This window comes from Micropterus dolomieu, linkage group LG18 (genome assembly GCF_021292245.1).
Source record: "Micropterus dolomieu isolate WLL.071019.BEF.003 ecotype Adirondacks linkage group LG18, ASM2129224v1, whole genome shotgun sequence".
Classification (NCBI taxonomy): domain Eukaryota; kingdom Metazoa; phylum Chordata; class Actinopteri; order Centrarchiformes; family Centrarchidae; genus Micropterus; species Micropterus dolomieu.
The window spans coordinates 20,989,816-21,013,761 of NC_060167.1; the positions used below are offsets into that span (position 1 = coordinate 20,989,816).

Below are 23,946 nucleotides of genomic sequence, written 5' to 3' on the forward strand. Positions count from 1 at the left end.
TTATGTGTGTTTTTAATTAAGTACTATTGCACTACAAAAAGTTGTTGCTGGAGATTTTTCCTGGGTTTAACTTATTTTAGTAAATGTGTTGTTTATATAGGAGGGGGTGAGGATCCAATTAAAGAAATACATGAATACAATATAATGAAGTAAATTAATCCCTGCAGCTATTGTAAGGTTTATTTGTGTTCACATGTTTTGTTTGTGGTGTTTACGTGATGGTCTCTTAAACAAAGAAAAATCTCAGGATAATAAATAATCCCAAACGCAATGGAAAAAACGGATCATCAAGATGCATCATTGTTGCCTCGTCCCAAGAGAGAAACTTGACAACCCAGTAAACAATTAGCAACAAGGGCAAGTAGAAATGGCTGACTAGGAAAAAACACTTCATCAGCGGACTGCCAAAGCTCCATTTGTCCCTTAGAGGTCGCATAGGATAATTGGTTAAATCTGTGTGATCAGCAGTTAATGATATATCTGAAGGTCCGATTCTAGCTATTGTTATTAAGCTAAACTATGGGACATTAAGAAAAATAAATGAGCAGATTGCATTAGATAAATGATAAGATACGCTAGTAGTATGAACAATTCTACAGGGACAGTTATGAACACAACAAGTAACAGCGACCCACACCTGTTGATGTGATCAGATCAAGAGACAGCATTTGCAGTTGGTTGGTGACGCGGATAGAAGATGTGGAAAATGCCTGCCTTTGCATGCACCCTCAAGGCGTCAACGTATTAGATTAAATTGACCTTGGGCCTGGTCAGCAAAGATAAAGCCTTCTGTGTGACACAGCTATTTGTTTGTCTGTGCATATAAAACACCTTGATGACCATCAGTGGCGCAGGTGAAGCCTTGACGTTTCACTCAGACTCTCACACACGCGCTTCTCTCAAAGAAAAAGCGAACTATGTCGCCATGCAGAGGATGAAGCCATGTCAGAGGTCCTCACAGTCGAGGCTGTTTTGTTTGGGCTCTTGGTCTTTTCTGGCACCTTGGGAAACATCTTGGTCATCCATGTGGTAAGATAATGTAGAATATTTATTTGTCATCTGAGCTGAATGTTTTGGGTGGTTTTGTTCTCAGTCTGTCTTGCTTATACTCTCAGGTGTTTCAATCAGCTGTCGAGAGACAGCCTTCGGTACTCCCTCCCTCTGACACTCTTTTGGTGCACCTGTCGCTGGCCAACCTGCTGACCTCGCTTTTCCGCACAGTGCCTATCTTTGTGTCTGACCTGGGCCTGGATGTGACGCTGTCTCCATGGTTGTGCAGAGTCTTCATGTTGCTGTGGGTGTGGTGGCGAGCTGTGGGCTGTTGGGTGACTCTGGCACTTAGTGTCTTCCACTGCACTACCCTGAGGCGACAGAATGTGGCCTTTGGACCTCTCGCACAGCGGAGGGAGAGGCATCGGGTTTGGATTGTTCTAGGGCTGGTGTGGGGGGCAAATCTGGCCTTCTCACTTCCAGCTCTGGCATATACCACTCATGTTACTGGCAACGTCACTGTGAAGCTGATGGTGATCAGCTGCACCACCAGGCCTCTGCTGGGCTGTGTCTGGGAGTTCCCCTCCATTGAACAGGGCGCAGCCTTCGCTTCCACCTCGCTGGCACTTAATGAGGTTCTGCCACTTGTGCTGATGGTTTACACCAACGTCGTCACACTTCATGCTCTGGCAAAACACATCCGAGCTGTTACCTCAGGGGGAGAGTCAGGAGGAACCCATGGGGAGCTGGACAAACATGTGTCCACTGAACGCAAAGCAGCTCATGTAATCCTGGCGCTAGTGTCACTCTTCGTGGTCTGCTGGGTGTTACAGGTTGCTGCAGTGACGTATTATAACCATAATAGGGGACAGCACGCTGAAGGGCTGCTGACTATGGCCCAGTTCTCTGCGTCGCTGTTTGTAGGATTCAGTCCCATTGTGGTGGCCCTTGGACATGGTAAGCTGAGAAGGAGAATCATGAGAATGACAATGGGGTGGTCTAAAGCTCTAAAATGTCACAGTGATGACACTAATGAGGGGGCGAAATCACAAAAGGCTAAAAGAAAGAAGGAAAAACAAACCATTTTTATTGTTCAAAAAGAGAGAAAGGTCATACAAGTGAAGGAGAATGTTAAAGCAAATGAATGATGGAAGCAAAGTGTGACTGCACTGCATTGATACTAAAGTACTGAAAAATACAAAAATTTACACCCAATAAGAACAAAAGCATCTTCAATTTGAATCCAGAAGCGCCACACTGCATTTCCTCTGGACAGAACTCAAATATTATTTTACTATACTTCGAGATATTTTAAGCCATTTAATGCAGGTCAAACTGAGAGACTTTGGCTAAGTCAGAAATCATTACAGTGCAATCACTGACTTGGTTTCTTTTATCGTTTAAATAATTTTATCTGATCCAATGAGTCATTGATTGTTTCTTTTGAGCTTAGATGTGTTCTGACAATTCCTTGATTTTTCTTCTGTTTGCGCTGTCAAGTTTATTTGTAAAAGCCAATATATTTTATTGTTACTTAGCACAATCAAGACTTCCTGACAGCTCAAACCCAGTCCAATCTCTAATACGCCAAAGTGTAGCACATGGGGAAAATGACAGAAAGCTCCGCAAGTAATCCTTAAAAGTTTGCTATTTGTTTAATTATTATTAACCACTATAGATTTCTACAAACAAATTCAGAAACCCAGCTATTTCAAATTGAGAGTAGTCTCCTACTGTCTTAGAATATTTCTTCTTAAGATTTAGCTAAAATATTATTTTGTTGTGTTACACATAGGATGACAAAATATGAAATCCTTAGTCAGTAGCCGTCATGGTAACAACTGTAGATGGTACAAAACTGTAGATTTTGCTGATAACCATTTATAATCTTTAAGGGGTCCACTGTTACAGGGAATAACAAACACAACACTTTGATTTTGCTTTCAAATCACATCCTTTCTACACTGAACATAGCAAAATTTTACACCCAGATATTGGCAGGAAAACTAATGAAAACATATTGTAATATCAGCTTAATGATCAGTTTGATCGTTTTGGTAGATTTGTTTTTTGTTTTTTCTTTGGACCATTTGCTCTGACCATAAAATAAAGGCATCACACCATCTGTCAGCCCTGTCTACATAAAGAGTTTATTTCACAGGGTCATGTTGCACAAATCCTTGTAACCTTAATTAGGCTATATATATTTTTTTTAGCACTTTGCCTTCCATTGAGGACCTAAGTACAAATCCAGTTACACACACATGCAAAGGTTTACAGAGAGAAACATCATATGTTCATACCTATAACCACAAACCTGCTTTAAATGTTTTGGGGGAAATTGATGCAAATAAAAAGTTGCAAAGTGTACTGTTGGTCGGGAGCTGTGTCAGTGAGCGAGCATAGACTTGATGAAAGAGCGCAGCCGCCGGTGGCCAGCTGCCAGAACAACAGGTGACATGGTGATGAAGATGATGTTGGCAAGACGAGCAACGATCAGAAGAAACTCCACCGATGACCCGCGGTTGTAGTTGAAATAGTTGACAGAGATAATGCTGGTTCCCCAGCATGCAACGAAGAGAATTACGAGAGCGAGAATCACCTGGAGAAACACACGACACAAAGAATTAGGGAAGCGAAACTCAGATCAGATAATGAGATTTGATGAAATATGTTCACCTTGTCTCCAATAAAGCTTTTGCTAACACAATTGATAATCATGTTTGTCTGCTTCCATAAATTAATTTTCAGGTCTGCTGTAGATTAAACATTTTAATTTACCAATCAACTGTTTATCTGCATGATAAACATTGTTTCAGTAAGTTTCAGTCACCCTCCTCTTCCTCACCTTGGCGGCTCGTTTCTCAGCAGACACCCGTTTTATGACAGGTGCATCTTGCACCGGACTCTGCCTCCTACCGTGCATGTAGAGTGTGTAAAGGGAGCCCAGGCTGGTAACAGACATTAGTATTATAGGAATTATTTCATGGATCACCATAGATGTGGTGGCATAGGCCAGGCCACTGTAGCTGGAGGGGAAGTTCCACAAACAGCCCAGCAGGGGGCGCGTTGTGCCGCTCACCAGCATCAGGGTCTGAGATAAGAGGAGGAAGATGGAGGAGTGGAGTCAGAACATGCAGAACACAGAGTGGTAAATACAACCCAGTCTCACCATGTTTGTTTCACATTGAATGTTTGTTGTTTTAGGGATTTGACTTAATTTCCTCATCACTAAGGGTGTAGAATTTAGCAGGGACAGTAGCTAGACATGTCCCTATACTATATCCACTAATTACTGAATTGTCCCTCGCAATAATTTGGATTAAAAAATTAAAATATTACCACTGTTGTCGTACAAGTCCGATGTGTTAATAAGTTTTGAAAGACTATGTCCACCCCCCTCATAAGCCTCAAGGTGTTTTGGTCTGCTGCCTATTCAACTCTATTTCTAAAAAGATACTAGTGACAGATCTAGTGAGTTATTCAGAACATCAGGGGGGAAGTGAGAAATATACAAAAGTCTATTACATTGTAGGCTAATTTATTCCCTTGCATACCGCTCAGAATATCTCAGTCAGATTCACTCTCACTCCTCTCACAACGTGACTTCTAGCAGGATTGAGAGTAGGTTCCTACGATTATGGGGACACTGTTATAGGAGGAGAACAGGGAGGCAGACGATACAAAAGGAGAACAAGGTGGGTCGGTAAACAGCAGACTTTGCAGTAATGAGATAATTTCACTAAATTCATTTAATATTGTAATTGATATACTTAATTTAAGCCCATGCAGCCTCCTGTTGCAGAAGGCTCTCACCTCTGTGCTGTTCTTGTTCCCGTTTGTGGAAAAGATATGAGCAGGAATGGAGTAAATAAAGCCGAGAAACCAGATGAGGCCCAGAATCAACAGTGGGGTCTTAGGCCCACCCTGGGGCCTGTTAAGGTTCCCATTAATGGGTGCCACACGCCCCAATGTCTGGCGGTGGAGTGCACTGAGGAGGAATGTAGACCACACGTTGACGGTTCGCAGCCACACCCAGATACCCATAAGGAACTGACAAATCTCTTTGGATGAATATAGCTGTGAAAGAAAGAGACTGGTGCATATTCAGAAATGTAGAACTTTTCCCGACTACTATCCTATACTCACGTAGATAATAGGTCTCTTTCACCAGCCCAGCTGACATCTAATTCACCTCCTGTCTACTTAACCTTTCATCTGCTGTAGGCAAACTGAATGATTTGGCACTGACAAAAAAGTAAAATCTACATATCCTTTGAAATAACTAAAGAGTGACTCATTGGCAACAAACTACAAACTGTTGATCTTGAAGACCACGTACCAGGACTCCCAAGTCTGAGAAGATAAGCAGTGTGTTCCTCCACAGAGTCAACAGCAGGTTAGACAGTGCCAAGTTAACGATGATGATGTCCGAGTTACGTCCCCCACCACGGTCCATTATTGCGCTGTTACCAATTACCCCGACCACAGTGGCATTACCCAGTATGCCCAGAATCACCAGTATGGTGTAAAAGGCACCTTGTACAGGGGACACAGAGGCGCCCTGTCCCTTCCCTACAAGCTTGATGTTTCCATTTGCCTCCATGTTCATTGCAGCCATTGTCTCAAAAACCGTGTCTATGAAGTAGTTTTAATAGCTGATATAAAGTCATACTCCCTCTTCACTTTAATTTGTCAGGTGAATATATTTCAGTTTCCATCCTGCAGCATGCTGCCAACATTTAGTGTACCTCATTGGTCTTTGCAGGTGCAGTCAGTTGACTTAAGACACTCCTTCTTGGGGCCAGTGGAAAGGGGCAATGCTGTCTGTGTCATCACAGTAAAAAAAATGACAACAGAGGTGTCTTTGTGTCACGATCTAAAACAATCCCTGTTAGGCCATCAGGAAGCCAAGAAGCCACACTATGTTTTATGCCCTGGGGAGCTCAAGGTGCAGGTTAATGAAACACAAGAGATTAATCAGCTTCCCCGAATGAAATGTACTTACTTTGCAACTTGATTCATTAAGCCATCATCCTATGGGAAGTGGAAGACTTTCTGTTTTTCTGCATTTTGCTCATTGGTGGGTTTTCACCAAATGAGCAAAACATGTGCACTTTAATCTTATGTCGTGACTTTACGTCACCAGGCCAGAGGTGGGTGCCAAAAAATACTAAAACCCTACAAACACAAGTTGTCTAAAAGACACCAGTTTTTAACTTGTAACACTAAATCTTCTATTTTAGCATTTTAACAACTGCTGAGCCAGGTCTAGTGTTTTATATACCATTAAACACACCAATGTCTTTAGAAATATTTATACTAATAAAACATATGAGATAAGTGGGTACATGAATTCAAAGTAAGTGATAGTAAGATTATCTAAATTTTAAAACATCTTCAATTGACCATGTACTTTTTAGTCCTTAACATTACCTTCTATCTGATCACGACAAACAGCCCTTTAATGTTTCAGTTAACACTGTCACCTTTTTCATTTGACGAATGTTTTATTAACAGATTAAATTTGGGTTTTGTTTATAATGGTAGGCTACATGATCTTTATTCATTCTAAATGAACCATTGATGATAAGATTTACTCAGTTTGTAATGATTGCAGTCAACAGCCACTAGATGACCCCATAAACAACCAAATACAACACCACCAGAAGGATAACACATTTCTAATAGTATTTTTAAAATTGTATTTATAATCATATAAAATGAAATGCTTATGGACACAAAAATACAAATATCTTTAAAAGAAATCTTCTTTCTTGTCATTTTATTTGCCCAGAGAAACATTTTACCAGACAAACCTGACCATACATTCAGTGGCGTAAATACAAAACATAATCCAAAAATATATTTATATGCACAGTACATATTCACTACAAAATACTTATGAGCTTTGTAAAGAAACAGGATGCTGATGCTGAATTTACTCTGATCTGAAGAGCCGATAACACAAAATACAACAATTATCTTCATGCTTAACAAGCTACACATTATCTCTGCTGGTGCTCACTGACAGTATTGCACAAGTACACCTGTCTGTGATTTTACCAGTTGCCCATGTGGCAACTGATTCGACAGCTCGATGTCCATCACTGAGTGAAACCAAGAGAAACACTGATGACCCAACCTTTTTTATGACTTATTCCTAGTTGGCTTGAAAATCAAAACATTCAAAATGTTTGATATAATCAAGAGAGAGGCCACAAATGCTACATAGCAAGCATACATTTTCTATTTACAGATATCTGGCAGCATGCATCACTATGATATAGGGATGTATTTTGTTGGCCAATTAGCTTTCACTATGGTTTGTTGCCTGCAGCCCCAAAACTTTATTATGGGAAACAACTTTGCACTGATGCTGCTGTCTGTAAAATAAGTTTGCTATGTTATACATTTGGCTAATTTTCAGATATTAACACTTTTGTGAGTTTCAAAGGATGAATCAGTATCAGTCAGAGCAGGCGCTTTGCTAATCCGAGAAAAAACATTAACAGGCAAAGTAGTAGTCCTCTAACTTGGCTTTCAAAGCTTCTACAGCTTTAGGCTACTATTAGACTAGCTCCTTTAACCAACATTCATATGAAACATTTAAAACATGAAGTAAAAAAGGTTTGTGGGTTATATCCCACTGTAGTTCCAGTCTTCTGAATTGATGCTCAGATCACATCATCTCTTTTTCAGCGAGGGTTATGTGATGAAGCCTTTTCTGTCACTATAATTAATTGCATTTTGACTATAATGTTCAGTCCTGCATCGAGTTCATCCAGCACTGCTCGATTTCACCCATTTTCTTTTGCTCCAGCTGCCTGATTGCTGCAGACTCTGCTTGTTAACCCCACTGGCTGGAATCTATCAGAGAGAAGAGACAGAGAAACAAGAATTTACACTTCCTTTAATGAACCAAACCTGTTTTGTATGAACATAATTGCAGAAATAACTATATGCAGCTCAGCCAACCTGTGTGCCTTTCTGCAGTGCAGCATATCCCGTCCCCTCGGCCAGAGCTGTAGACCGGGGACACACAGACTCGACTGTGCGGTGCGAGGTGTGTGAGCTGCGTTGAACGAGAGGTAGGAGGCAGGTAGACGGAGGAGATGGAGGGCTTTGAGGAGGAGCTGTGGGAATTTTCTCTCTCCCAGCTCAGCCAGTAGCCTTTCAAGCCTTCTGGACGGGCCTGCCACGCTACCTGCACCTCCTGACGGTCTGCTTGGGTTAGCTGAAGGTCAACCAGGGCAGGCGGAGCTGCGGCAGGGGGAAAAAACATGGAGGAAAGATTTAAACAGCCTGGTCAATAGAAGCTGATGCAGAGTCAAAAAGTGGGAATGACTCACAAAAGAACTCTAAAGGTCAGCTTTCAATAAAGAGAAATAAACAGGACAAATGAATTCCTTTAACCAAAGATAAATCAATTATCTGGAAGGAAGAACAACTGAACAACACAAACTCACACAGACATAAGAACATGGTATACAATTGTCAGACTGACAACGTACCCTCTTTAGTGCATGCCCTCACAGACATGGCCCTTTCTTTTCCATTCACATGCAGAGCGCTGACTGTGACCAGGTACTGAGTGCCCGGATCCAGGCCGGTCAGTACGGCAGAGCTCTTCTGGCTGTGTAACATAACAGTGTGAACGCGTCCGCTTGGAATAGCTCCGTACTCCACCGTATATCTCTGGACTTGAGCAGGCTGCAGTGGACCCCAGCTCACACGGATCTGACCAGGGCCAGAGTCTGACACGGAGACCACTGCCGGGCTTAAAACATCTGATGGAAGCGGAGGCGGAGCGGGAGGGCAGAGACGTAGGTAAGAAATTGACTGCCAGCACCAAATTAAGGTTAATTCTAATTGATTTAGGTCAAAGCCTTGTTGTACAAGCCAGGGGTTGTGTTTGTTAAGGCATTTCACAAATAATAATTCACTGAATACTTTTAAATGTACAGACAGGAAACTGAAAAAATGCAGTAAAAGGCTCCCCAATGGCATGAATATCTGTCTAGAAACAAACCATCAACAGTCTCTGACAAGTACTCAGCCTGATGAATGACTCGGTCTCCAGCTTTGTAACATGATTCCATCAGGAAAATAAAAATTCAAACATTTACAATTCCATGACAACTGAGAAATCTGATGATCATGAAAAATTATCAAAAACTCCAAAACAGAAACTGAATGGACCTTCTGGTAAGTTTGTTTTGTCAACTATTTCTATAGTTCTTCCACATATTTTGAGTATGTTTCACATTAAAGGATTATAAAACTCCTCTCACCAGGAAGTGTGGTGAATTGAACATAGAGTGTGTTAAACAGCCTCTGGTTGGACTCGGGGCGGAGGGAAACCGTGTAGGTGGTATCAGGCTGCAGGCTGGTCAGCTCTGCCCAGCTGAAGCTACCTGGTAGAATTAGTGGGGTCTCAGGGTCCGTTTTCCACACAGGGTTATACCGGAGTTCATAGTAACCACCGCTGTCTGCGCTCATAACAGGACGCCACTGCAGCACAGCACTGTGGGAGGTCAAGTCAACCACGCGCAGCCGTTCTGCACGAATGATTTCTACAGAGAAGAGAAGACAAGAGGAAGGGAGAGTGTAAGAGAGATATAGAAAGTAGGGAGAGTAATTCTGTAGTTATAATCTCTTTTTCTGTCTAAAAATAACTGTCTAATCTGGTATGGAGCTACTGCTTCTGCTGCGCTAAACCTCATATTTCAAACACACACATACTGATGATGGCCTCCCTCAGGTCCTCTGTGATGATCTCGATGTTATCTATGTCCACAGAGTAGAGGTGTGACTCCAGAGGGGGTGTCACTGCACGTTTTAACACCTGATAGTTTCCATGTACTGTAGACACAGCTAAGACAGAAACTCCCTGCTCCTTCAGCTCAGACATCGGCTTGTCCACATCTCCAGGCTGCACGCCATCAGTCAGCCACAGCACTATCTTTGGCACGTTCTCCTCTGTCTCTGTCAGAAGCCCCTGGGCCACCCTGAGCGCTGCCTCGGTGTTGGTGTCTCCCTGCAGCTGGCTGACACTCCGTAGAGCTTTCTGCAGACTTCCCTGATTGTTTTGGACGTCCAGGCCGAATTCCAGGTTTGGGTTGGTGCCCACCTGCAGCAGCCCGACTCTTACATGCCCACGGCCTAGTGAGAAGGGGCGAAGCAGCTCGGAGGCGAAGAGCAACAGGCGTGAGAACTCGTAGTTTGACACACTTCCTGAAGAGTCCAGCAGAAGGAGAATATCCCCTTCACAGCAGTTTAACACTGTTAACAACAGGAGGAGAAACAGGAAGGTCATTCCAATATGTGAGTGTGAACCTCAAGTCATTCTTGTTTTGATTGACATGTTTACTACTATCATTCATCATACAGCATTCAAACCTCCACTGACTGATTACTATGGCAGTAGTACAGTTGAGTATTTCACATCATTTATACATCCAACCTCATTAGCTGCTACAAACAGCTAAATAGCTAAAATAACTAAGTACATTTCTTCAGGTACCGTACTTAGATACAATTTTGAAGCACTTGTACTTTTATACTACTTTATCCTATTACTTCACTATGTTGGGAGTTGTTGGGTCTCTGTAAATAATATTACAGAGAGTACAGTCTAGAACTGCTCTATGAAAAGTGCAATGAGATAACCTCTGTTAAATAAAATTGATCTTAATTGATTTCAGAGAGAATGATTGTACTTTTCACTGTACTACATTAATTTAAGAGCTGTAGTTACCAGTTACTTTTCAGATTAAGATTTTACATACAAATGTCCAGTAATATACCACACCGACAGTTTTACCTCAGCATTATGAGTACTTTTATTTTGATAATATATTTTGTTAATAATGGAGTATTTTTATACTTAACTATTTTTACTTAAAAACATAAATTACTTATTCGTCAGTACTTCTTCCACCACTGGCTAAATGCTTCACTGTGTTCACCAGCTTGTCACTAATCTTGTCTGATGTTTGGTGCTGGATAGTGCACGATGCGTTGTTTGAGCTTTTGGAAAAGCTGCCTACTATATTGAAGTCAGCACTGATGAGACAAGCGAGGGCTGGTAAACCAAAACAACAATGAGCTGAATGACTCTAAAACGGGGGAACTGTAGAGTCAGGTGATAAGTTAATATGATCCATGTTAATATTATCAATTTCCCCCTTTTTAGATGTGTGATCAAGACGGGGCACGTTTTTGATTAATGGTTAACATGGAATTTTCATAAAAAATGGTGACCTATTAGGTGCCTACACTGCATCTTCATAGATACTTGAAGCTGTTGGCAGTGATGCATCATCCCATCTGGAATATATTCATATCTCAGTTATATAGAGAAGGGACATTGCTTTAAGGTATCTTAGGTGAGACTGATCTTAATAATGTCACAGATGACATTACTGCCCTTGGGGAAGCATTAATATAAAGAATGAAAAGGCAATAACAGGTATATGAGGTGTCTCGTTTCACAACACTGACATCCTGAGAACAACCTGCTCATGCTGTATCAAAACGGAATTATATTCCATTGAGGATACTTTAGATGTTGCTACACCAGAGGCTTTACGATAGCAAGGAATAAAGAGAATTGGTCACAGGAGTTGTTCTATCACATAAAACCGGAGTGAGATTTATATTGCAGTGCAGAGAGAAAAAGCACTTGAGCTCCATCTCGTCGTCAAAATGTCGTCTTAGTGGAATAATTTCTAATAAAAAGAAGCGATTCCACCTATAAGCACCATCATGCACAATCAGATACGTGTCCAATACATCTGGTGACTCACTCATCGGTTCCTCCTGGAAACCACTGAGTGTTTCCTCATAATCCTGCTCACTGCGCGTGGCTTGGTACATTTGGTGCCTGTAATTCATGAAATATTGGTCTTATATAATCATCTATTATAAATGACTACCACACTGACATTAGTCCTTACTAGGAGGGAAGGAGCAGATTAAATGTGTGTGCTACATGAGAATGAATTCAATACACACAGAGTACTTCCTAATAGTCCCCAATATAATATACACATCGGCTTTATTGCCTCAGTTCTTCCATATCCGCATCATTCACACTTCTCTGTCTTTTCCATTTGAAGCTCCTCCGCTGAACACACCCTTTATTTTATTGCAGCAATGGTCCATAATCATTAAACTTTTATAGGGAGGCAGAAAATAAAGCAGCAGGAAAATAAACAGGAGGAGAAGAAATAAGGGTGAACAGCACAATCAGGTGAAGAGGTGTCAGCCAACATCTTAATGGAACACATACACAAAGATTAGAGGGAACAGATGGTATACGGGAAAGGCAGAAGCTTCAACAAAATGAAACCTCTGTGGACATTTATATATATATGTATATATACACATACATGTGGTGGCAAAGGGGAAAAGCTGAAAGGAGAAAAGGAGACAGAACACAGAAATAAGACGGAAAGATGAGGGGAGACGGTTGAATTAGAGTTGTTGACAGAGATGTAGAGGACTGGCCCCACCTTTGCATTCCTCAGAGAAAAAAGTAAATGTGAATATGTATCTGTGTGTGTGTGTGAGAGAGAGAGATTTCGAGAGATGTCATCTGTCATATTATTGGTTTCAAGCTGTGCCAAGGCCATACACCATACTGCAGAGCCGCACAGATGAATGAAAGATATGTTAATGCTTCCTGTGAAGTTTCCTGAGTGCACAATCAGCATGCGCTGACATCAAACAGACAGATGGTCTACGTTGGATCAAAATTGACGCAGGCTACTTTTAAACTCCTGATGATCTAAAACATTTTACACATAAACTGTATGAGCCTCTTAAACTTTAACAAATTTCCTGTAGAAAAGTGAAACCGCAAATTAATTATAAATTCCACACATTCCATGTGAGCTTTTTAAGGGGATCTCTAACTAGCCAGACTTTATGGAAAGATAACTGGCTGCTAGCTTTTAGCTTCATATTTATCATACACACATGAGAGTGGCATCGATCTTCTCATGTAACTCTTATGCAAGAAAGCTAACAAGCAGAGACCCTTTTTATTTCTGCTTTCTGAAAATCATCATGACAACATGACACTGACATAACAACATTCTTGATATCCAATACGTTTATTGTAGGCTTGTACTTTAATTTCATTTTCATCATTATTTTTGATGTAAAGAAAATAGAAAAAAACATTTTGGGTCATATCAAGATTCAGGTTAAATAGTTTAACAGTGTCTGTTGATGTGAGTCAGTTATACAACTACACCAGCACCCCTGTGAATAAACGTCTTGAACGTGTTCACTCCACACTGCTGGGTCAAAAATAAAGATTTGTTGGGTGTAGATAATGACACTTGACAGCCTCCCTCCAGTAGCATCAGAAGCACACAGCAGAGTATCTACTGTACATTGTCTTGTTAGGCTCAGACCACATCTAAACTTAATTAATTAAACTGGTCTGTGCTAGAAGGAGCACCCCACCATTTTACAAATAAAGGTGAGTTTACGGTCATGGTGAGTACTATACAATTGTACAGTATAATGTATTTATACCAGAGGTATGGAGATTGAAAGATGTGGGTGTTTACAAGGCAGGGATGGTTTCTTCACATTGGCTTTTCATATTGTAGCCTATGACAGTACAAAGCATTATATTGATAGGTCATAAACTGGGAACATGTAAAAAAAACGCACCCATTAGACTTCTGCCATGAAAAGTAATAAAACAGTGTTATGTAGCCTACCACCACACAATCACAATGAGCCTGGCCTGTTGCTACATATTAAACATGCCTGTGATCGTTAACTCGCATTTCTTTCTGCCACACTGTGCTGCCAGTGCACGATGACTCACCACACATTTATTTATTTAATGAAATATTTTACTTATCCTACTGTAAGAAAGTGTGTTAGAAGTAATGGCAACTTTTATCATAAAGGAAAACACGTATATTTTCAGAAGGTTTAACATCCAGACCAGACTCCACGTAAAAAAATCGTACCCGAAGAAGAAGGGAATTGCAACCTCTCTACTTTGTATTAGTGTATCCGGTCTATGTAGCCTACTATTAATGTTTCATTACCTGTAGCCTACCTGTTAAATTTCATGTCTGTATCGTAGCTTATGTTATCAACTTACCTGTGGCAGGTACGGCAATTTGCATGCTCCCCCGCTGCAACATCGCCCAGAGAAGAACACAACGAAATAAAAAGCCCGTCATAATCACAAAGAAGCATTGAAATATGATGAAAATATGATCAGAAACAGCACAGGCAGGTGAAATAACCAACACCGGGTCTTTCTTCACCGGTTCCCATCGCACAAATCAGTCGCAAATGGTCCAGTGTGTGTTACTCTGTCGCCTCTTCAGCGGAGTTTTGCTACTGCACGGGTCATGCGAGCTTTTTTCCCTCATTCAGTAGGCCTATAGTTTTGTCTGCGCCAGCCCTTTAATATAAGATTACTTCTCTCGCAGTTTGCATAAACTACCTGTTTCACTTTCTAGTCCCGATTACTCCCCGCCTCCAGCTGCTGACCTAGGAAACAATATCATTGTCACTTTTTGCTGGAGTTTGGTCTTTCATGGGACTTAAAAGAACAGATGCCGTCTTAATGATTGCTGCTTTTCTGCTTCCTGTAATTTCCCCAATCCAAGGGATCACCACCCTAATTTATACAAACAGACAGGTAGGCTACCAAATGGACATCCATGTAAAAGACTGGTCCCAGAGGAACCAAGAAAATCTCATCATAAGCAGGCCAAAATTAAATGTCTGCTGAGGCTGCAATAAAAAATTATCATCTGCATCTGTTTCCCCTGTAGATTACCTTGTGCTGGAGGAATAATCTCCATTTTCTCTGGGGACACGCCGGAAGCCCTTCAGGCTGATCACTAAACTGGACCCCACTTTGGGAAACAATAACAGGGCAAGACACCAATTTAGATCACGCAGTGGCAAGGAAACCCATTCAGCCAGTCCATTAGACAGGATTACACTAAATACCACAGCTGTCCCTTATCAGAAAGATAACTTGGATCAAGTGCAGGCTATTCACATTGCAGATGACTACAATAGACTACACACACACACACACACACACACACACACACACACACACACACACACACACACACACACACACACACACACACACACACACACACACACACACACACAGCGTGTGTCAGATAAAGATAAAAGGCTTGATAAATGGAGGCCACAGACTGAATGTGCCCTCTTCAGATGAGAGTACCCTGTGTGACGGCCTGGGGCCTGGGGGTTGGCCTGTTCTCTGTCCTTTTCTTTTCAGGTCTGTCTTCCTGTTTGGTTGGACACACCCACCTCGTTGGTGATTGCAGCCACCTGTTTAAGTCCTTAAAAAGCTGTGGTGAACCAAGATGGCTCCCCTCCTCGCGACCTCTCCTCCTTTCAGGAGCTCCTTTTCTTTTGGTTGTTTCCTTTGAGTATGATGAGTTCAGGTTTTCTTGTGTTTTGAGTTAATTATAAGTTAAGGTAACTTTAATAAAACCTTATGATTCATTTAAACTGTTTTCTGCGTGGACCTTCCTTCTTTGTTATGTTCTTCCACGAGCTGGGCATAACAAGTGGGGGCTCGTCCGGTCGTCCATTTTTTGGACCATGTTTAAGAGAATGTAAAAGCTCAAGTGAGTTGACAAAGGTAAAAGTGAAAGGAGGTCTGCAGTTATCAGGTTTTTTTTGAGCGAAGCGAGGGATAGGTTTTTCTCATGTTAAGCTACAGATAAGTTGTGCATCCAGGAAAAACGTTGAGTGGGGTTTATCCAGTATGACTGTGGGGATGATTGTAGCTGTGTAGATGCTGTTTGTGCTGTCTGGCTGGAGCAGGCTCGGGAGCACCCCGAAGTATTGGCTGGGACAATGTGGTCTTCCCCAATCTAGACTGTTTATAGGTGCATAAATACCCACCGCCAGTGCAAACATGAAGACTAGGGTGCAATTAGGTAGTTTGGGTTAGGCAGTTAGGAGGGGGTGCTCCATAATAATTCACTCTCCCTGTGGTTGTATATTGTTTGACCCACACCGCCTTATTTTTCTTCTATGGGATGTGTTAAATACTGCTTTCACTCTGTATAGCTAATGTCTAAGATAAAAATGGATACGGAGCATAGTAATACGCTGGTCTCAGTTTCTGAAAAGGCCATCTCGTAGTACGTTATCTCAGTTTGCAAAAGCAGATTTAGTGGATTTGGCAACACATTTGGGCTGGTCAAAAACTGAAAATGTGCCAAAAAAGGCGAAACTTAGGGACATTGTAGAAAGGCTAGCTTGAAAAGGAAAGAGCAAAGATAGAGAAGGAGAGATTGCATTTTGAGTTGGAGTACGAGAAGTTAAAAGTTGAGGTAGCGTTGGAAAGGGAGAGAGTAAAAGTAGAGCAATTGAAGCTGGAGCTGATAAAAGAGGGGAAAGCAAATGAATCCTTGATAACCAGTGGTAGAAGAGGGTCTACAGGTTGGGATGTTGCTGAAAGTTTGCGGCTTTTGCCTAAATTTGAAAGGGATCCAGACACCTTTTTCACATTGTTTGAGCGTGTGGCAGAGGTAAGGGGATGGCCTGATAGTCACAGAACATTGATGTTACGGTGTGTTTTCACAGGCAAAGCTCAGAGGGTTTTTTCTGCCCTTGGGTCAGTTGAAAGTGGTGATTATGCTAAGGTTAAAGGTGCAGTTCTAAAAGCATATGAGCTTGTTCCTGAAGCATACAGACAGAAATTTAGGAGCTGGAAAAAAGCGGATAGACAAACCCATGTTGAGTTCGCACAGGATATTTTGGCACAGTTCATTCGCTGGTGTTCTGCTTCTGAGGTACAGAAATATGAGGATTTGGCTGACTTAATTGTGTTAGAACAGTTTAAAAATTCATTGCCTGCACACCTTGCTACCTATATCAATGAGAAGAAGGTGAAGACAGCATCAGCAGCTGCAATTCTTGCTGATGAGTATGTTTTAACACATGCTAGAGGTTCAGTATTTGGGCAGGTTTATAGAGAAAGGCCACAGAGGGATGACTTTAGTAGAAGTGCTAGCCATGATCCTGCTGCTGAATTGAGGCAAGTTCCTGGCACAAATGGCAGGTTTGATCTATCTAGGATATGTCATGTATGTAAAAACCAGGGACACTGGAAAGGGGAATGTCCAATCAGTAGGGCGGGCATAAAATCAGCTGATCCTAGTGTATATGTGAAGCCTGCAGGCTTATTGTCACGGGGTCTGAACATGTCTCAGTTTCATGTGGTTCCCTTGAAGACTGCTAACGCCAAGGGGGTTGAGGAAATGTATGCACCGTTTGTTTCAGATGTTTTTGTGTCTTTGGATGGAAAGGACAAGATACCCGTTAAGATTTTCAGCTGGTACAGCTACAGGTGGGACACCTCCTATACTGGGTTGGAGTTGGTGCCTCTGTGGGTCCCTTCACATCGTTTCCATCTCTTCTCAGATCTGATATGTGGTGAGGTTCAAATGGGTGTCCGTCCCCAGTTGCCAATGCCGGGAATAGATATTATTCTGGGAAATGACTTGGCTGGGGCAAGAGTTTGGAAGGAGGGCCCTCCACTTGTCTATGTAGGGTCACCTGTACTGCTACCTGAGGAATTGGAGGAGGGGGTTAAAAATCATCCTGAAGTGCTTTCTTCCTGTGCTGTGACACGTGCAAAGACTAAAGCTAAGACTGAGCAGTCAGAAAGGTTTGAACAGATTCACCCTTGTCACCTTCTCAGACAGAACAGAGTTTTGAGGGAAAGGAGCAATTTAAATTGTTTTCTATCCCGTTGCCATCTCTGTCAAAAGAGGACTTTGTTAAGAAACAAGCTGCAGATTCCACTTTGAAGTCACTGTTTGAGTTGGTTGTTCCAGAAAGTGAGCTCAAGGGTGTTCCTGGTGGCTATTTTCTTGGAGATGGTTTGCTGTTAAGGAGGTGGTCTCGTGTAGTGGATGGCATGCAGGTGGACAGTGTGGTTCAGGTTGTGGTACCCTCAAAGTTTAGAGAGGTTGTGTTGAGCACATCGCATGATGGAGTGGCAGGCCATCTTGGGGTGAGTAAAACATATGATAGAATACTCCGCCATTTCTTTTGGCCGCGTCTGAAAAGGGATGTAGCAAAGTATTGTAAGACTTGTAACACCTGTCAGTTAACTGGGAAGCCGAATCAGCGGATTAAGCCAGCTCCATTATACCCAATTCCAGTGGTGGAGAATCCATTTGAATATCTTCTGCTTGATTGTGTGGGTCCACTTCCAAAAAGTAAGGCTGGGAATAAGTACCTGTTGACAATAATGTGTAAAAGTACTCGTTATCCTGCTGTTTTCCCTTTGCAGTCCATTAAAACTAAACCAGTGTTGAAGGCACTGACTGCATTTATGACTACCTTTGGTGGTATAAACGGACCACGGGAATAATTTCATGTCTCGTACTTTTGCTCAGGTGGCAAGACAATTGAGGGTTAAGCACCAGGTTTCCAGTGCCTACCATCCTGAATCTCAAGGAGCTCTTGAGCGTTTTCATCAGACATTGAAGTCTATGCTACGTTCATATTGCACCGAACTCTGTCAGGATTGGGAGGAGGGCCTGCCTTGGTTGTTGCTTGCCAAAAGGGAGGTGTCACAAGAGAGCACAGGTTTCAGTCCTAACAACCTGGTGTTTGGACACACTGTTCGAGGGCCACTGGCTGTGTTGGTTGATGAGTTAAAAACTGAAAAACCATCTGATAATACGTGAATGACTTCCGCCGCTGACTGCATATTGCCTGTGCCAGTGCTCACAAAAATCTTGGCTGCAACCAGTCAAAGATGAAGGTGTTGTATGATTGGAAAACTGAGGCCCGTCAGTTTGAGCCGGGGATCAAGTTTTGGTTTTGTTGCCTATGGTAGGCTCACCGTTTCAGGCAAAGTTCAGTGGGCCTTACACAGTTAAGAGCTGTATGTCGGAAAGGGACTATTTGGTTTGCACACCAGACAGAAGAAAGAAAGTTCAGTGGTGTCATGTGAACTTATTGAAGCCCTATCATTCTGTTTTTTCTGAATCTGAGGCGGGGAAATTTTCATTTTCAACGGACAATCTTGCAGGTCCATCTGTGAGACCAGTAGCTGCGTTTGGAGGTGTGCCCTCAGAAGATTTTGATGTTCCTTCTGAGCCTATTCTCACAGGGAGATTTAATAATTCTGAGTACCTGTTTCACCTAGACAGTCAGTTGGATTATTTGCCAAACGGTGCAGACTGATCTGGTGGAATTGTTTAACTCTCACATGTCTCTTTTCTCAGATACACCATCATGTACCAACATGATTGAGCATGACATAGATATGGGGGAGGCAAAACCTATCAAACAACGTTTCTACCGGATGCCCACGGGAAAGCGTAAGCGGATGGAAAAGGAAGTTGAGTACATGTTAACAAATGAAATAGCAGAACCAACTTGTTCCAGTTGGGCCTCTCCATGTTTGTTGGCAGATAAAGATGATGGTTCAGATAGATTTTGTACAGATTTCAGGGAGGTTAATGCGGTCACTAAACCTGACTGTTACCCGATGCCTCGTATGGACGATTGTATTGATCAGGTGGGAAGTGCAAAGTTTGTGACTAAACTAGACCTTTTGAAAGGTTATTGGCAGGTGCCATTAACAGCAAGAGCCAAAGACATATCGTCATTTATCACACCTTGGGGCTTGTTTTCTTATTCTGTAATGCCGTTTGGTTTGAGAAATGCTCCCGCGACATTTCAGCGCCTAATGAATAAGGTGTTAGCTGGACTGTCTGGATGTGCAGTCTATTTAGATGATGTTGTTGTGTTCAGTGATACCTGGGAGGTTCATGTTGAACGTCTGAAGGCAGTATTTGACCGGTTGGTAGCAGCAAATTTAACTGTCAACTTAGCATGTGAGTTTGCCAAAGCAAGAGTGACCTATCTGGGCAAGGTTGTGGGCCAGGGTGAAGTACGTCCTGTGCAGGCGAAGGTGGAGGCCATTGATAGATATCCGGTGCCAGCATCTAAAGAGCTGATGCAGTTTCTAGGGTTAGTGGGGTATTACCGTAGTTTTTGTGGCAACTTTTCCACAGTGGTAGCTCCTTTGTCTAAACTCTTATGTAAAAACACTCCATTTGATTGGTCCCCTCAATGTCAAGCTGCATTCGATGCTGTTCGGAAACTGATTTGTTCTGCTCCTGTCCTTGCAGCTCCGGTCTTTGAGAAGCCTTTTAAGATACAGGTGGATGCAAGTGAGATTGGTGCTGGGGCTGTTCTCCTGCAGGAAGGGGTAGGGGGAGTTGAACTGCCAATCTGTTTCTTTTCACGTAAGTTTAATCGTCACCAGTTAAACTATTCGACTGTTGAAAAGGAAACACTGGCGTTGATTTGGGCACTGAAGTTTTTTGAAGTGTATGTTGGGCCATCAATACCAGTGACAATTTATACTGATCATAACCCACTGACGTTTCTGTCCAGTATGCAGAACAGTAACCACAGACTAATGCGGTGGGTAATGTTTCTTCAACCTTATACCCTTAATGTCCAACATATTAAAGGTCGTGAAAACGTGATAGCGGATGCACTGTCACGTGCTCCAGTTTGATGTCCCGAAGACCCTACATGTTGGGGGTCTTCGTTTATGGGGGGGGGTGTGACGGGCTGGGGCCTGGGGGTTGGCCTGTTCTCTGTCCTTTTCTTTTCAGGTCTGTCTTCCTGTTTGGTTGGACACACCCACCTCGTTGGTGATTGCAGCCACCTGTTTAAGTCCTTAAAAAGCTGTGGTGAACCAAGATGGCTCCCCTCCTCGCGACCTCTCTCCTGGAAGGTGGGTGCCTTTCAGGAGCTCCTTTTCTTTTGGTTGTTTCCTTTGAGTATGATGAGTTCAAGTTTACTTGTGTTTTGAGTTAATTATAAGTTCAGGTAACTTTAATAAAACCTTATGATTCATTTAAACTGTCCCCTCTTTATATTCTTCCACGAGCTGGGCATAACACCTGCATGTCCTGTTGCCAAGACAGTGTCTGTTACTTCACTGGAAATAATGTGGATAATCAGAATTAGTTTGTACTGTGTGACAGTGTTTATTTTAATTTTAATTACTTTTTTTACTTTCTGCCAGTGTCTCAGACTGGGTGTGGTGCATTTCTAGGAGCTTTGTTTACTTAGTTTTTACTGCCAGCTAGCTAACTCTTGACAGCCCCACGAAGCCAATTGACCTTACCACTACCATTACCGAGTGTGTGCCTAAATGTAAGTTATTGATGCATGTCGATCTGCCACCTCCTTCGTGTCCTGTTTTCATTTTGAAACTCCAGGTGCGGACAGGTGAAAACGGAGGACTTTAAAAACGATGACACAGACATGGCACATTTGGCTTCCTGATTGGGTCTTATCAGTGCTTGATGTGGGCCGGTATCCGCAACATTCTACTTTTTGGTGTACTGCGACATTTTCTTGTGTACAGGGACTTCTAGGACTGGCACCTATTTTTTCCACTTCAAGCAGTGGGTCTTATCAGTCACACAAAGCAAAAACACAAAACTACTGACAGTGTTAATGTTTTGGTATTTTTATTAAAATATTTTATACTGTGCAAATAGCAAATAACACTTAGACACTTGTACTTACTTGTATTTACTTTGTGATGACTCCCAGTCTGTTTTCTGCCGCCACAGTCTTTGTAGTCTCATGATAATTTCAGCAACAGTTCCACCTCGTTTTCGGTCCATGCAAAAAAATCTCTGGTGTGGTTCTTTGTCTGTAGTATTACTTTCTTCTTTCGCTAAATCTTCTGCAACTGCGTAGTAGACGATCTCCTTTGTATTTACACTAGCAAGTGCATGCTCAGTGTACATGGATGGCCACTTGATGTGCGTTTTCAGTCTTTTTAACACAGACTGAGATCAATTCCAATATGCAGCTAAAATACTGGTGTGGATGGAGATCATTTTCGTTTGAAAGTTCTGTTTTTAAACAAAAACGTAGTAATGTGGATGTAGTCTGTGTCATGATCCTGTCCTGAGTTTTTTTTATTTATCAGTTCTGTATCTGTCATTAATGTCTGTTGTGTTTTGGTGTTCAGTCATGTCTTGTGTTTTTAAACAAAAACGTAGTAATGTGGATGTAGTCTGTGTCATGATCCTGTCCTGAGTTTTTTTTATTTATCAGTTCTGTATCTGTCATTAATGTCTGTTGTGTTTTGGTGTTCAGTCATGTCTTGTGTTCAGTCTGCCCAGCGTTAGTTTATTTACTGTTGCCTCTCTTTTGGTTTTGATCTGTGCTTGCCTTAGTTCCTGTCTTATTATGTAATTGCCTGGTGTTCTGTCTAATCCTAGTTTCAGTCCTGCATTGCCCTGCACTGCAGCCACTCTTCCTGTAAGTGCGCTCGCCTTTTGTTGCCTCTGTTAATAAACCATCAGAACTATACCTGCTAGCCTACATGTCCTGCGTTTGGGTCCTCCAACCTGCCTCTCCACACCACAACCCGTGACAGTACCAGCCCTATTGGATCAGCTCCGCTGGTGGTCCAGCCAACTCCTGCTCCTCGTGCCCCGTCAGAGGACAGACCAAATCAACTCCGTTGGTGGTCCAGCCGACTCCTGCTCCTCGTACCCTGTCGGTGGTCTGACCGGTGTCTACTTTGCCGGTGGCCAGACCAATTCCTGCTCCTCGGGTCCGGTCCATGGCCTCCAGACCTGCTGTCCAATCAGTGGTCAGACCAACTCCAACTTTTACTCCAGCGCCATGTATCCAGTCCATGGTCCTCAGCCCAGCTGTCCAGTCGGTGGTCAGTCCGACTCAGCTCCACGTGTCCAGTCCTCGGACCTCAGTTCAGCTCCATCTCCAGAGGTTCCTGGCCTCCTGCCCGACCTCCAGAGAGGTCTCACCTTCGTTGGCATACTGCTCGGCCTCCAGTGAGGATTCGCCTTCGCCGCTGGCCTCCAGAGAGGATTTGCCTTTGTTGCCGGCCTCCTGCTCGGCCCCCAGTGGGTTTCAAACCTCACTGTTGGCCATCCGGCCTGACCCCCTGAACTCTGCCAATTGGGTTGTCCAACTGAACTGTTTTGTTCCCTTGTCCTGCTCTGCCCTCAGGCCAGCTGCATGGGAATTCCCTGTCTGCTCCCTGGACTGTCTGGTTTTTGTTTGTTCTGGCCCTCCTCCTGTCCTCCCTCCGCCCACCCTGGTTGGGTCTTGGACTGTTGTTTTTTTTTGGGTGGGTTTTTAGTTTAGGAACATCAGGGGACTTTCCTTGGGGTAAGGGTACTGTCACGGTCCGTTAGTTTATTTACTGTTGCCTGTCTTCTGGTTTTGATCTGTGCTTGCCTTAGTTCCTGTCTTATTCTGTAATTGTCTGGTGTTCTGTCTAATCCTAGTTTCAGTCCTGCATTGCCCCGTTTTTAACTTCCTGCCTCTGTGTTCTCGTTTAGGTTTTGTCTGCTATGATCCCTGTGTTATAGTTGGTTGGTGTTTGTATGTTTACATGGGTTTCTGTTATTGTCTGGGGTTAGATTCTTGCCTGGTATTTTGTAACATGTGTTCTGTCTGTTCCCCCAGTAATCTGCCTGCCTGTCTGTTTTCCCTGCTGCCTGCTCACCTCGTTAGCCTTGATCCCTGTCACCTGTGTTGCTCCCACCCTGCTCGTTAGTCCCTGGTTTGGTTTTTCTGTTCAGTCCCCGTCCAGTCATTGTCGTATGATGTGTGTTCTTCAAGTTGCTGCGTTACCCATTCTGGTTTTTGGATGTACCAGTTTCCTGTACCCATGAGTTTTTGTTCATGCCTGGATTAAAAAACCTGGAACTAGATCTCTGCTCTCAGTGTTGTGCATGTGGGCTCTCTCCTGCTTTGCGCACCCAGCGAACGTGACAGCCTGAGATGGTGAACATGAAAAACCTGCTTAAAATATGCAAATTAGTCATTGTGAGCATGTTAGCATGCTAACATTAGCATTTAGCTCAAAGT

At 42.7% G+C, this 23,946-nt stretch overlaps 3 protein-coding genes across 3 annotated transcripts; 1 reads left to right on the top strand and 2 right to left on the bottom strand.

The window, feature by feature from the left end:
* The first annotated feature begins 542 nt into the window (after nucleotides 1-542).
* Nucleotides 543-3,501, top strand: LOC123987157 (olfactory receptor class A-like protein 4). The gene is made up of 2 exons (XM_046075813.1): nucleotides 543-1,029; nucleotides 1,116-3,501. The coding sequence occupies exons 1-2, from the start codon at nucleotides 943-945 to the stop codon at nucleotides 2,136-2,138; spliced, it is 1,110 nt and encodes a 369-aa protein (XP_045931769.1). The 5' UTR covers nucleotides 543-942; the 3' UTR covers nucleotides 2,139-3,501.
* Nucleotides 3,138-5,611, bottom strand: LOC123986876 (olfactory receptor class A-like protein 4). Its single transcript, XM_046075294.1, has 4 exons — nucleotides 5,333-5,611; nucleotides 4,807-5,070; nucleotides 3,839-4,084; nucleotides 3,138-3,592 (listed from the first exon to the last, which is right to left on the bottom strand). Exons 1-4 carry the CDS (start codon nucleotides 5,609-5,611, stop codon nucleotides 3,380-3,382), a joined length of 1,002 nt encoding a protein of 333 aa, XP_045931250.1. The 3' UTR covers nucleotides 3,138-3,379.
* Nucleotides 5,612-6,706: 1,095 nt separating this feature from the next.
* Nucleotides 6,707-14,304, bottom strand: LOC123987184 (von Willebrand factor A domain-containing protein 1-like). The gene is made up of 6 exons (XM_046075851.1): nucleotides 14,129-14,304; nucleotides 9,736-10,275; nucleotides 9,285-9,566; nucleotides 8,505-8,780; nucleotides 7,969-8,253; nucleotides 6,707-7,860 (listed from the first exon to the last, which is right to left on the bottom strand). Exons 1-6 carry the CDS (start codon nucleotides 14,208-14,210, stop codon nucleotides 7,841-7,843), a joined length of 1,485 nt encoding a protein of 494 aa, XP_045931807.1. The 5' UTR covers nucleotides 14,211-14,304; the 3' UTR covers nucleotides 6,707-7,840.
* Nucleotides 14,305-23,946: the final 9,642 nt, after the last annotated feature.